Source organism: Protopterus annectens, chromosome 7.part0 (genome assembly GCF_019279795.1).
Source record: "Protopterus annectens isolate FY-2018-M chromosome 7.part0, PAN1.0, whole genome shotgun sequence".
Classification (NCBI taxonomy): domain Eukaryota; kingdom Metazoa; phylum Chordata; order Ceratodontiformes; family Protopteridae; genus Protopterus; species Protopterus annectens.
Window position 1 is genome coordinate 153,317,137 of NC_056739.1, and position 14,671 is coordinate 153,331,807.

General features: G+C 43.8%; 1 protein-coding gene across 3 annotated transcripts in view; it reads left to right on the forward strand.

The window, feature by feature from the left end:
- The window catches only part of CACNA1S (calcium voltage-gated channel subunit alpha1 S), a 3,469,037-nt gene that overhangs the window by 1,474,581 nt on the left and 1,979,785 nt on the right, over nucleotides 1–14,671 (forward strand). For all 3 annotated transcript variants that reach the window (XM_044076603.1, XM_044076604.1, XM_044076605.1), the window contains one exon: nucleotides 6,015–6,144. In XM_044076603.1, coding sequence (XP_043932538.1) covers nucleotides 6,015–6,144 — 130 coding nt within the window. The remainder of the gene's footprint in view (nucleotides 1–6,014; nucleotides 6,145–14,671) is intronic.

Below are 14,671 nucleotides of genomic sequence, written 5' to 3' on the forward strand. Positions count from 1 at the left end.
ATTTTATTGCCTGTTAAGAGGTCCGTCAACTTGACAGTGGCAAGAAAAGTTTTCAGCCATTGGGGCCAGCCTTGCTGCAACCTCTTTGCCTTATACCTGAACAACAAGTGCAGCAGTTACTTTGCCCTAATCCCTTCACAGACATGGTCACCAAGGGATTTGGCGCTTGGGTCTTCATTACACCTTCCCCCCAATTCCAGTCTTGACAAAATGTATTCAGACAGTCAAAAGGTGCCAAACCAAAGTGATCCTTAGTGCAGTGTTTTGGCACCAGCAGGTTTGGTTTCCCTTCCATTGGCCTCATTTGAAAAATCCTCCTTGGGTGTTGGATCCCAGTCTGAATCTACTGAGTCACCCATCCAGACTGCCTGTACTGGATCTAGAAGCCCTAAACTTTTTTTTCAACAATGTTTTTTTATTTTTAATAAGAACAATAACAATAACAATAGTAACATATTACAAACAAACTATATACAGTGTCCATAACAAAGTTAGACATTTGTATATGTTCAGGAAATAAGTAAAACATTTTATTTTATTTATTTATTTATTTATTCCAGTTTGATGACCAGCGAGATCCACTGGGCTCGGGGAGACCGTTTTTAGTGGAGGCCCTGGGAGAAAAGCTCCAACAATATATAGCTACATGAATAATTACTAAGAAGCTTTGCATTACTGACAAATAAAATGATAAATGTAACTTTTCCCAAGCAATTCATTTGTGTGTTAAGTTTTTTGTTTTGAGCTTTATATTAGAGATTTCATTATCACATAGTGCTGTGGCTAAATAAATGAATTCATTTTTAAAGGAGAGTGGAGAGTTTGTTTTCCAATTTTTTTGTTACAACTTTCCTTGCAACTGCAATAATTGACCATAGTATATGCATTTGAGTCTTGGGTATAACTTCTGGCATCGAAACATTGAATAGAATAACAGAAATAGAAAGTATACAATTGTCTTTCCGTAAGGCTTTGCAGAAATTTCTGAATTCACTCCAAAATAGAGATAACATTGTACATGCAACAATCATATGATACCAATCTGCATCTGCTGCTTTACGTCTCCGCATTTCATATCATTCTTTTATACATTTATGCAATTCTTTGTGGTGTGAAGTAACTCCCATGGAGACATTTCCAAGTGTATATCTTCCATTAGGGGGAGATGGTTGTTTTTTCTATTGATCTTAGGAGGAGTTTTTTTTTTTTTTTTTTTTTTATTGTTTGTAGTGAATTGTTCTTTATTTATTTTAGTAGAATAATCCCAGTAAGAGGCATCTATAAAGCTGAAATCAGATCTAATGGTTTTATAGCTTAAGGAAATAAATGATGTGCCTTTTAAAGAGCCATTAATAATGTTAAACATCAGTTCCAGTATTTTAGGTGTATTATTTCCATGAGTTTGTAATGGGAATATAGTTTTGTTATAAATGAATTATCGACGTTTGTATATCTATCTTATTGTTATTATGCAGGCTATACCTAGCAATTAATAGAAGCCCTAAACTTAACTTCATGTTTCCTGCAAGTCTGACAATAGCTGGAGATGCCAGTCTTTCCTCTTTGGTGGTCCCTATTATTTCTTCTTCTCAGAAACATTTTACCAAAAAGATTTATCAAACCAAATGGAAAAGATTTTCTATTTGGGCTACTTCAAGAGGATTAGCCACTTTTATCAGTTCTTTTCAACTGATCTTAGCTTTCCTGTCAAAACATTTTCAGAAAGGATCTAGTTTCTCCCTTATCAAGGTGCAGATGACTGCCATATCAAATTTTCACACAGGGCATAATGACTCTTGTATAGTCTGTCTTAAAATCTCCAAAGCCTTTCTAAGGGGTGCTTTCTTACTCAGGGATCCAGCTCCCCCATGAAACATCACTATCATGCTTCAAGCCTTAACCCCCCCCAAAAAACTCTGAACCAGCAGTTTCAGTAGATTTCAAGTATCTTTCATGAAAGACCATTTTTCTTGTTGCAATTGTATCCATAGATGGATTTTTGAAATACAAGCACTATCTTGCAAACCACCACACCTCATGTTCCGTAAAGATAGACTAGAGTTGAGAACAAATTGTTCTGTCCTACCAAGGCAGACATCTGAATTAAATGTGAATCAAGCAATTAGTATAAACTGTTGGTCCAAACCCACAAAGCCATTAACTCAGCCAGCTCTGTCCTACCGAGGCAGACATCTGAATTAAATGTGAATCAGGCAATTAGTTTGCTGTTCTTCTTACTCAGTTCCTCACACAAAGGGAAATATATACTACATACATTAATTGTTTACAGACAGCTCACATTCCGTTTATATCAAACCAAGCATATCGCAAAATCACATCAACTATTCATATTCTTTTTTAAAGCAAAATTGGGAAAAAGCATATCAGAAGTCACAATTTCCATATGGCAGTCAGACTGCATTTCTTATGTTTTTAATGACTGGGATTTATCCCTACAAATGAAACCAAAAGCCCATTCCACAAGAGCAATAGCTATTTGTTTGGCATTCATAAAGAGAGTTCCCACTGATGACATTTTTGTAGCAGCAACATGGTCAATGGTTCACACCTCTGTGTCTCATTACAGAGTGGATGTGTATTTAGTACACATTCATCGTTTGGTACCACTGTTCTTAGGAATATCCTTCCCTGATACCACCCAGCTGCCCTTTGCAGATTAAGAATCTGTCCCAAAGGTTGAATTGAATGAAAATAGACATCAAATATGAGAGTAATATGCAGGTGTGTACTGGTTAATGTCCTTTCGCACATGTGCTGACCACATTTACGTCCATACTGTACTAAACGGATGTAAATGCTATCAGTTGCTCTCCAGATGGACAGTAAGCAAAGCACAATACAAAGTATAGGGTGTGCACTTAACATCCACAACAGTTAACGTTCTATGGGATAAAACCTATCTCAGACATTAAGCGGTGCATACCTGTACTTACCATAACAGTAAGTCCATGTTGTCTCATTTTCATCAGGTTCAACAACCCTCCCCACTTCCAGTTTTTGCACTGACACCTAAAATCCTGTCTGTTAAAATTGCTTTTATGCCTTCTGTGGTATTAGCATGTCCTCCAGCTCTGACACCTAAAGGTTTCTTCAGTCATGGAAGAGAATCAGTTGTTCTAGGTGTAAGACAGCAAAGTCGATCTGAAGTAATTTAGTAGAGAGGAGGGGGGAATTAACATTAGGGGACGAGTCAGAGACTCTGATCCACAGCTTTAGAAGAAGTTGCCGAGGTCCAGTCTGCTCAGATCTGTTATCCCAAAGGTTCAACCTGAAGAAAATGAGACAGCACGGATCTGTCATTATGGTAATTACATAACTTTTGTTTACTCATTGCTCTGACCTCTGCAAGAAGAGTTTTATGAGTTATAAGCTGTTGTTGCTAAAGCTCTGCATTGAGTTGAAGTGGCTCGCTTTGTGATTTTTGAATGGCTTGTATGCTGGCATATGAGCCAAACAAAAATGGCAAAGCAGAGGCTCTTCTGTTCAGTGCGGAATAGCCCGCTGTTCTGCATTGAACAGAAGAGGCTCCACACAGCCATTTTTGATTGGCTCGTAAAAATGGCAAAGCAGAGCCTGTTTTCAGTACGGGCTATGTAATTTCTGGGCATTACCATGATTTCTTTATACATTTCGTTGTGTAAGATATATATATATATATATATATATATATATATATATATATATATATATATATACACACACACACACACACATATTTATTTATATATATATATATATATATATATATATATATATATATATATATATATGTATATAGATAGATAGATAAATATAGATATATAACTGTATATATATATATATATATATATATATATATATATATATATGGGTCTACTACCGTAGATCGAAATGATACTGTTTCGAAATACGATAGTAGTATCCCACTAACGCGAAAGTGCACTTCAATGAAAGTGCACTTTCGCGAAAGTCACTAGAATGAACAAAGGGTTAGGGCTTGGGTAATGGATAGTGGATAGCCCTACTAGCTATCCACTATCCTTAACCCAAGCCCTAACCCTAAGGTCTGTGACTACCGCACCACAGTGCAGGAAATTGTATTTCTTCCACTGAGCAGTAGTTACGGACCTATTTCCTGTACTGTGGTGCGGTAGTCACGGACCTTAGGGTTAGGGCTTGGGTTAAGGATAGTGAATAGCCCTACTAGCTATCCACTATCCTTAACCCAAGCCCTAACCCTAAGGTCCGTCACTACCGCACCACAGTGCAGGAAATGTCCCTTTCGACTTAGTGAGTTTCGCAAAGTGCACTTTCGTTGAAGTGCACTTTCTCGTTAGTGGGACACTACTATCGTATTTCGAAATAGTGTAATTTTGATCTCCAGTAGTAGACTATATATATATATATATATATATATATATATATATATATATATATATATATATATATATATATATATACACACACACACACATATATATATATATATATATATATATATATGTATGTATATATATATATATATATTACAACAGAATGATATATCTGAACAAAAAATACATGATCTACACCTTAAAACTTTAGATCTGGAGACAAATTTATGTCATTCCAAATTTATGATTTTCTGGTATTTTCCCAGAAACAAAGGAAAATCAGTGACCTTGATCTTTATATTATATTATATTTGGAAAGTAATAAATATAACTAAAATAATTTATGATAAAATTAATCAGATTCAGTTGTATTTGTTTCAAGAGGGTATCTAGGTTTAATTAAAGAAAGCATTATTATTTGAGGTGGTGACATGCTCTTTAATTCTGACATAGAGGATGCCAGCTTGGACAAAAGGTTGTGTGCCTCACATTCACATGACACTGAGGTATTTTGCTGAGTTTAAGATAAGTGAACATATATCACTGGTCATTTCTGCTTTTTTTGTAGTCTCTTTTAACCATGAAGAAACATGATGAGTACACACATTTTCTGTTTGACTAAATTGTTATGTGAGTGCTTGAAAAAGAAGGCAGTAACATAAGTGCTTTCAGCATAATATACATACTGTAACATAATATATAGCAATGTAAGTTCTTTATTTAGGTTTTTGAAAATTTACTAAAACTCTGTCCACTCATAGTTCCTTTTTAAGTTCTATATCACAGCAGCATATCCTTTAGGCAGGATTCATAAAGGTTACCTCAAAGTGTACATTATAGGCCAGATTCATAAAGGTTACCTCAAAGTGTACATTATAGGCCAGATTCATAAAGGTTACCTCAAAGTGTACATTATAGGCCAGATTCATAAAGGTTACCTCAAAGTGTACATTATAGGCCAGATTCATAAAGGTTACCTCAAAGTGTACATTATAGGCCAGATTCATAAAGGTTACCTCAAAGTGTACATTATAGGCCAGATTCATAAAGGTTACCTCAAAGTGTACATTATAGGCCAGATTCATAAAGGTTGCCCCAAAGTGTACATTATAGGCCAGATTCATAAAGGTTACCTCAAAGTGTACATTATAGGCCAGATTCATAAAGGTAGCCCCAAAGTGTACATTATAGGCCAGATTCATAAAGGTTACCTCAAAGTGTACATTATAGGCCAGATTCATAAAGGTTACCTCAAAGTGTATACACTATGTGTACATTTAGTGTAACCTTTATGAGTGAATACACAACAGAAATATTGTGATAGAGCTGTTCTTGAATTCAGAAAGTGTACACAGTGTGGTAACCTTTATAAATCCATCTTTATTTGGCACCTCCTCTTACTTCCATTTTGTTGCATGCCTCTTTAGAAGTACTGACTTAAAAAGCAAAAATCTGTTAGTTAATTAACAGCTTGTTAGATACATGACAGCACCATGTGACTTATACCGGGAACTGGTCTTTGAAGAGTAAAGTCAGGAAATTTTCACACAGATCTAAAACCTTTGGAGGCATTTAAATCAAAGGGCTTTCTAAGAATGTCTTGGAAGGAACTGACCTGAGGTCTTCATTTTTGCCTTTCAGAATACGAGTACTGTGCCATAGAATTGTCAATGCTACCACCTTCACAAATATCATTCTGCTGTTCATCTTACTCAGCAGTGTCTCCCTGGCAGCTGAGGATCCAATCCAGCCTGAGTCCTTTAGGAACCAGGTAAGTCCCCTTTCTGGCATGTTTATGAAAAGTATAAAACAGTCTGAAAAAGATTTGGAGAGTCAGTAGTCGAGAACTATTACCTGACAGGCTAGAAAATATTTTTAAATGCTTTGTGCCCCATAGTCAGTGATTTTTTTTTATTCATAAAACTACTTAAAACTGTTATGTAAGAGGACTTCATTCTGTTTATTTATTTATTTTTTTTATTTTCAAACGTTCCCCAGTCGAACTGATTAACAGGTGTCCACCACCACTGATTTCCCCATTTTGACCCTTGTATTCTTTTAATTCCTTCCTTAATTTTGAATCCATTTCAGGGTATGCAGCAAAAGTTTTTCCAGTAAGAACACTTCACATTCATCTTCATACCTTAGTATGCATTGAGGCCTGCATTAAAATGTTTGGCTGCGCATTGTGCTACAGTGATTTACATGTCTTCCCCTCTCCAAATCAAGCACTGCTTCACTTTATTTACTGGTTGATTGGTTTTATTTTGAGTCCGGTAGAAGAAAGTAAGGTGATAACGTAAAACAAAGTGATGTGAGATCTGTCCTGTTAAGAAGTGAAGCATGATTCTTATCTTTCTTATAATTTTTAGTGAGTGGTAACCTGAAAAGCTGACTTCTACATTTAATGTTTTAGTCATAAGTAATTCCATCGTGAGACACACACAATTCCACTCAGTAAACTGAGCAAGGACTGGGTCATGGTCAGTTGCCTATCAGGGTCCATGATCCACCAGATCATGCACACCCTCAGGTCACTGAACTGCAGATCTGAAGTAGTAGATTCATTTGTCTGCAACTGTGGGTTATGGATCCGATATCGGATCCGAACCGGCATGGTTTACCAGCTATGGATCCAAGCTCTCAGCTCCTCCCCTCACCCATAATGCCCTGCTCTACCCTCATGACCTCAGATCTCATTTGCCGCGCATGGTGACCAGATTGTGTTTTTCCAGCTCTCCAGCTAAGTGAAATTTCTAGTCTTAAAGTGCTTAATTTTGAAAGTTTTGTGTGAAAGTTGTGTGAAAGTGTAGGTTTCCCTCTTATATTATTATACTTTTAGTCTTTTAAAATTTAATTTTACTATCCCTCCCCTCGCTGGTAGCGTAGTGTGTGTTTGGGCCTGTGAGTGGTTGTTACTTTACTTTAACTAGTTTTAGTAACCCTGTTTGTTTGCTTTTGGGATGTCTGAGCAGCCCAAAGCTGTATTTTCAAAGTGCTCCGAGTGTGGCCATAAGCTTTCCCCAGCTGATGGCCACACTCGGTGTGTTAGATGCCTGGGGGTTGAACACCTCACATCTGGATGTTCCATTTGTGCAGGGTTCAACCCCAGGGCATTGAAGGAGCGGAGGTCCAAGCTTGTCTTGGCGGGTCTTTTGCCGCCGGACTCGGCTCCGGCCTCCGCTCCTTCGGGGGTAACCGTTACCACGGTTGTCCCCTCTCCGGCTCCCCCTCCTCCTGGGACTCAACCTCCCTGTAGTGGTTCGGAGGAGAGGGAAGCTAGGAAGAAGGACCGGAGGGAGAAGCACTATAAGCGGCGGGCCAAGACCTCTGTTTCGGCCCCGCCAGCGAAGCGGGCTTCTCCCCCGGCCTCCTTGTCTGCTGGCTCTCCCTCCTCGGCTCCGGTCTCCAGCGTGTTTTTCACCGGGACCTGAGGAGGAGGAGACCCGATCTCCGTCGAGGCTATCGAGGAGGCACTCAAGGCCTACCTCGGTAGCCTCGTCGAGATCAACTTATAGGCTGTCGGACGCTGATCTGGACCGGATGATGAGAAGGTTCATCCAGGCCCAGATGCAGATGGGAGTGCTCTTGCCTCCCCCCCCTCTGGGGGGGGAGCTCGACCCCCTTTTTCAAACCAATTGCTCCTTCTCCCACCCGCTACCCGGGTTCGGAGCAGTTGGAGCCGAGCAGCCGGGCGGGGTGGGGCGGCACCAATAGTACTTGGTACTTCGGATCCCACCCCGCCCCCGAGTGCATCGGAACCGACCCCTCAGAGCCTGGATCCGAGCTTCGGATCCGGGGATCAGTGCTCCTTCGGTGCCGTCTGTGTCGGGCGCACTGTCCCGGATCCGCGCGGCGCCGGCTCGATCCACTCCTCGGATCCGAGGGGAGCCGATTGTCGGATCCTTTGGTCGAGGTCGGCTCCCTTCGGCTTTTGATGTAGTGGAGAGGGCCCTGTTGAGGGTCTCCGGACCCCCGGCACTTGTTTCAGCTCTGTCCCGCGCTCCCTCTGCACTGGGTCAGGCTTCCACCATCCGGCCCTTGGGACAGCCCGCTCCTGTGCCCCAAGCCGTTCCCTGGAACAGGTTACTGTTTGAGGAGTCCTCTGACAGCCCCCAGAGGATGTTCCTCGCAAGCATATGTGCAAAAGGAGGCACATTGACTCCCGAGTCTCTCACGGAAGACACGGATTTGGAGGAAGGGAAGGCTCCCCACGGTCACCCCGAGGATGTCTCATTTGGAGACATCATGGAAATGCTCCGCATAAGGGGGGGGTGGTCTGCCCCCAAGTCTTCCTCGGACGAGTCCGTGTTCTTGGAGGCATTTGTAGAGGGCCCGTCTACCTCTTGGGTGTCCCCTCCTGCCGACCCCCTGGTGGACCTCATTACCACCAGGGCGTGGAAGGAACCGGACACCATGGAGCCAATCCCTAAAGGCCCAACCGGATCCTCAGTCCCCTGGCTGACCGTGCCCATTGGAGTAAGGGGCCTCCGGTAGATGCCATGTTGGCGGGCCACCAAGAGGGAACTTGCTCAGGAGAGTCCCTCAGTCCATCCCCCGAGCAAGGAGTCTCGGATGATGGACCGCTTGGGGAAGCGGATGTTTAGTTCAGCGACCTTCTCGGTAAGGGCGCTGAACTATTTGGCACATGTGATTAGGATGCAGCGCGATCTTATTAAAGAATACGCTGCATCCCCCCCAGAGTCCATGTTGGAGGAGGACAAAGTGCTGCACTCCACCCGCATGGCCACTCTCAGGTCCGTTACCAATACCTCTATGCGGCTACTCTCCCATGCTACGGAAGGCGCCGCTAGAGCCGCAGGGGCAGGTCTAGTTACTAGACGTCAGGCCTGGCTCCGTCATTGCGATTTCTCAGAGCCCTTCAAAGCGTCATTTGCGAATGCCCCCTTCGATGGTTCTGCCCTCTTTGGCAAAACTGTTCACGACACTTTGACCCAGAGCGAGAAGGACGGGAAGACGCTGTCTGCCGTCGGAATCCGCTTCTCTGCACCCCAGAGGCCCTATTCTAGGAACCAAAAGGGTCAGAAGAAGATGTGGTTCGAAGTCGCAGCAATCCCAGCCTGCTCCGGACAACCAGTCCTTCCGTGGCAGAGGAGGACAGGGAGGACGCCGCCCTAGAGGCAGAGGGGCTCCCAGGAACTTCGGGTCCAGAGAACCCTTCTCTGAACGGCCCGCGCAGCAACCCTGAGGGGTTGCCCGGCTGCTCCACTCTGGAGGCAGTCGGGGGACGTTTTTCGGAGCACCTAGCGGCATGGGAGTCCATAACATCAGACTGCTAGGTTCTCCAGATCATATCCAGAGGATACCGTATCCCCTTTCGTCACTTGCCAAAATTGAAGTCCCTCCCCGACGTTCCACCCGGTCAATGGGAGGCCGCTTTGGCAGAAATTGGCCATCTGCTAAAGAAAAGAGCCATCCAGCCCATCCCCCCAGACCAGATCGGATCAGGGTTCTACTCCAGGTTCTTTTTAGTGCCAAAAAAGACGGGGGATCTAAGACCAATTTTAGACCTTTCTCTCTTGAACCTGGCAGTTCCCAAGGAGAAGTTCCGAATGGTCACTCTGCAGTCTATTCTCCCCCTTCTGGGAGAAAATCACTGGATGCGTGCTACCATATACTAATGGACAGGCGCTCCAGGAGGTTTCTCCGCTTCCGGCTGGGAGCCAGTCACTACCAGTTCCGGGTCCTTCCCTTTGGTCTCACCACAGCCCCCAGGGTGTTCACCAAAGTATTAGCAGTGGTAGCGGCCCACCTGAGGCTTCAGGGGGTACAGGTCTTTCCCTACCTGGACGACTGGCTCCTTACCGCCCCAACAAGGCATCTACTACTATTGGCGAGACTCCTTTCTCCATCTTGCTCCCCGTCTGGGCATCACTATAAACACAAAAAAAATCCAACCTAGCACCCACGCAGTTCATAGATTTTATAGGTGCCAGGTTAGACACAAGGAGTTTAAAAGCCTTCCTCACTGCGGACAGAGTTCAAAATCTGCAACTCCAGGTGCGGGCCATTCTCCACTCGCTCAGTTCCGGCGGAGTTGGTCCTGAGGGCTCTAGGGTCCATGGCGGCTGCTATAGCACTTCTTCCTCTCACCAGGTTCAATATGCGCATCCTCCAGTGGACACTCCTAGTACAGTGGCCGTATCTTGCTCTTCCTATGCATCATCCCATTGCGATCAGCAAGGCTTGCAAGTGGTCCCTCCTGTGGTGGCTTCACTCTCCAGATCTCCACGGAGGCCGCCCATTTTGTGCTTCTTCCCCTCTCGCCACGGTGACCACGGATGCCTCCCGCCTCGGGTGGGGGCATTTGCAGGCGGACCGTCCAAGGCACGTGGAGCGATTCAGAGACCTTACTGCATATCAACGTTCTAGAGATAAGAGCAGTGCTCTTAGCGTTGCTAGCACTTCAGGCCTTTCTTCCCTTGGGAACAATTGCGATTCAATCGGACAACATGTCGGTTGTCTGGTATATCAACAAGCAAGGAGGAACCAGGTCTTACCCTCTTTGTCGAGAAGCCATGAGAGTTTGGGAATGGGCAATCTCCACCAACCGCTTTCTCATAGCACATTCCGGTCGGTCCAACATCCTGGCGGACAAGCTCAGTCGCACCATTCTCACCCCTTACGAGTGGTCTCTCAATACTCAAGTAGTGGAACGCATATTCGCACGGTGGGGAACTCCTTCTTGCGATCTTTTTGCCTCTCCCTCAAACACCAAGTGCGACAGTTTTTCGCTCTGATACCTCCTCCAGGAGGTTCCCCAAGAGACGCTCTGGTGCATGCTTGGCCACCCAGTCTTCTTTATGCTTATCCCCCCTTGCCTCTGATGCTCCAAGTTCTTCAGAAAGCCTCTCGGTTGGGGTGCAGAATGATTCTCATTGCTCCGTTTTGGCCTCGACAGATCTGGTTCCCCTTCCTAAGGTCTCACTCTGTGAATCCTCCTTGGATTCTAGATCCCATTCCGGATCTGATATCTCATCCATCCCGCTTATCTCCTCCGAACCTGGACAACCTGAAGCTGATCGCTTGGCTGCTCCAGTTCCACTCTTGATCAGGACTCCCGATATTTCGTCCCCTGTTAAGGCGATCCTGGTGGCAGCTCATAAGCCATCCACTAGGAAAGTCTACCGTAGCAAGTGGAAACGGTTTTCTTTGTGGGCAGAGCGGCAAGGCCTGAACCCCTTCACAGTTCCTCTCCCTTTGGTGCTTGATTCTTAACCACTCTTTTTAACGATGGTGCCAGCAGTTCCACGGTCAAAGTACAACTTGCGGCAATTTCACATTATCACATTGGTCATGACTCCAATCCTCTGATGTCGGCCAAGTTGTGTAAAATTTTTCTTAAAGGTACCTTTCTTCTCAGGCCCCCTGTAAAACAAGCGGTTCCTCCTTGGGACCTCTCCTTAGTTCTCCAGGCCTTGACCACCCCCCCCCCTTCGAACCGGCGGCTACGGTAGATCTGAAATTCTTGTCATTCAAGACTGCCTTCTTAGTAGCCATTACTTCGGCCAAGAGAGTTTCAGAGCTCCAAGCATTATCAGCTAAACCTCCTTACTTGGTCTTTCATCCGGACCGTGTTTACCTCAGGACCAACCCGTCCTTTCTTCCTAAAGTAGCTTCTGAAGCAAACATTAATCAATCCATTAACCTCCCTGTCTTCTTTCCTAAATATGAAAACAAAGGTGAATACAAGCTTCACTCCTTAGATGTTCACAGGCAACTTAGATTTTATCTAAACAGGACAGCTGGTCATAGGCAATCCGACCAGTTGTTCATTTCCTTTGCTAAATTTAATTTAGGCAAACCAATTTCTAAAGTCACACTATCTCGCTGGATTTCACAATGTATCTTATTGGCTTATCAAGCTTCAGGAAGGCCCGCACTGGAGGGTGTACATGCCCATTCAACCCGGTCAGTCTCTACCTCGGCAGCCTTTAAGGCTAGGATTCCTCTAGATGATATTTGTGCAGCAGCCACGTGGGCTTCATCTCATACTTTTATTTCCCACTACAAGTTGGATCTTGCATCTAGGGGTAGAGCATCCTTTGGCTCAGGTGCTCGGAATATCCTTCCATGATGGCGCCCAAGATTCAGGTAGCTGGGGACTCTGTCCCACAGGTTGCAGACAAATGAATCTCCTACTTCAGATTTAGAAGTTATGTACTCACCATAACTTTCCATCTGAGTAGGTGTATTCATTTGTCTGCAATCATCCTGCCCTCCTGTCCCCCTGGCCTTTCAGTTTCCTGCATATGTTGTGTTACCCTTTTCAGGGTGTTCTTGCTGTTGGCAAACTCAATCTGAGGTCATGAGGGTAGAGCAGGGCATTATGGGTGAGGGGAGGAGCTGAGAGCTTGGATCCATAGCTGGTAAACCATGCTGGTTCGGATCCGATATCAGATCCATAACCCACAGGTTGCAGACAAATGAATACACCTACTCAGATGGAGCGTTATGGTGAGTACATAACTTCTAATTATCAGTATGACTTTGTCATTGCACATGTGTGTATAAATGATCTAAGACATACCTGTCTGGACTATATGAAGAGAGACATAGTGGAGCTCTTGGACTATGCATCCCAGGTTGATATGTGCATAACATTGAGCAGTGTTCTACCTTCTCTGAGGATAATGCCCTAATATGAACGTAAGATAATCGAGTTTAACTCTCTCAAGCCTATAGCACTTCTTTTGTACACTTCCATTTAACACCCATAGCTTATTAATGGGTCCAGATCTTTTTTTGGATATGGCTTCTTTAACTAAATGACTTACCAGGTAATAATAAGCAATATTAGAAAGAATAAGGATTTATTAATGACACTAACACCGTTAATCTAGGATATCCTGCAGTGGAGAAGTTAACTACTGTTTGCCACTTGTTATTCATATTTTCATATTAAAAATCATACTTTCATAATTGGGAGATTCACATGTTGTTGAAGGGTATGGTGTTAAGTACTGTGGTGAGAGACAGGAAAATTCATTGCCAGTGTCCATTTATATCACACTGTAATTGAAATATTGATAGCTGTTTGTTAGTAATTATGAAAATAAACAATATTTCCATATGTACTTAATATTTCAAAACTCAAGTGACTTAGAAACTGATACATGGCATCAGGTAAAACTTTTGATGCTGCTGAAGAAAACTGTGTTTGTCATTTGCACTTTTTAAGTTGCACATTGCGAGCAATAATGTTAAGTTGTCAATCTCGCCTTCATTCTTGCTGGATGGGTTCGGAGCCGATCCTCGGCTCCGACTCGGCAATACTAAAAGCTCGAGAGCTAATTCCACCGGCTCGAGGCTCCCCTATATCCCACAATGCTAGGCGGTAACTACTCAGATCTCGTTTGCCGCTATAGCTGACGAGGTGCTCTTCTACCGGCTCAGGCAGGTTGGTTTAACTTTTACCTTTTTGGTACTTATAAAACTAGTTTTTTGTGAGTATATATAGCCCCTTTTAGTTTAATTTAGATATTAGATCTCTCGACCCTCTTCTTTGTCGAGTATATTTATTTCCCCCTTCTCCCCTTATCTTTAGGCCTTCGGCCCCTTCCCTTCCCCCAGTCCTTTAGTGACTAAATTTAGTCTTCCCTTTTTTTTGTACAATAAGGGCTTTTGTGTGTGTGTGTGTGTTTGTGGCCTTTAGCCTTTACTTATTAGTTAAATAACTTTTTTATTCAGGGTGTGTCTGTTTTTGTTGTTGTCAGGCATTACCTTCGATGTCTAAAGAAAAGGTCTCAGGCTTCAAGAAGTGTGACTCGTGCTGTCAGAAAATGTCTCTGACAGACGGTCACACTTCTTGTGTATTGCCTGGGGCCTGTGCACCTGCAGGACTCGTGTGCTGTCTGCCATGGTTTCAGCCCTCGAGTCCTGCAGGAGCGCAAAAACAAACTCATTTTAAGGGGTTTGTTAAAGCCTGAAGGCCCCCTGACTCAGTCCAGTTCAGGAAAACCTTCTAAGGCTTCTAAACAGTCGACTCCTGCTCCTGAGTCGACTGTAGAAATGTCGAAGCAGGTTCCGACATCGGCTCCGGCCGGAGCCGATGTTCTTGGGCCTAAAACTATTACCTCGGCTCCGGCTGGAGCCGAGGCTGTTAAGGCTTCATCGGCTCCAATACTATCGGAGCCACATTCTAAAAAGAGATCAAGATCCCCTTCCATAGGATCTACCTTTACTATTATTTCGGCTCCGGCTGGAGCCGAAGCTAGCAAGTCTCCATCGGCTCCGATACCATTATCGGAGCCATCTTACAGGAAGAGATCCAGGTC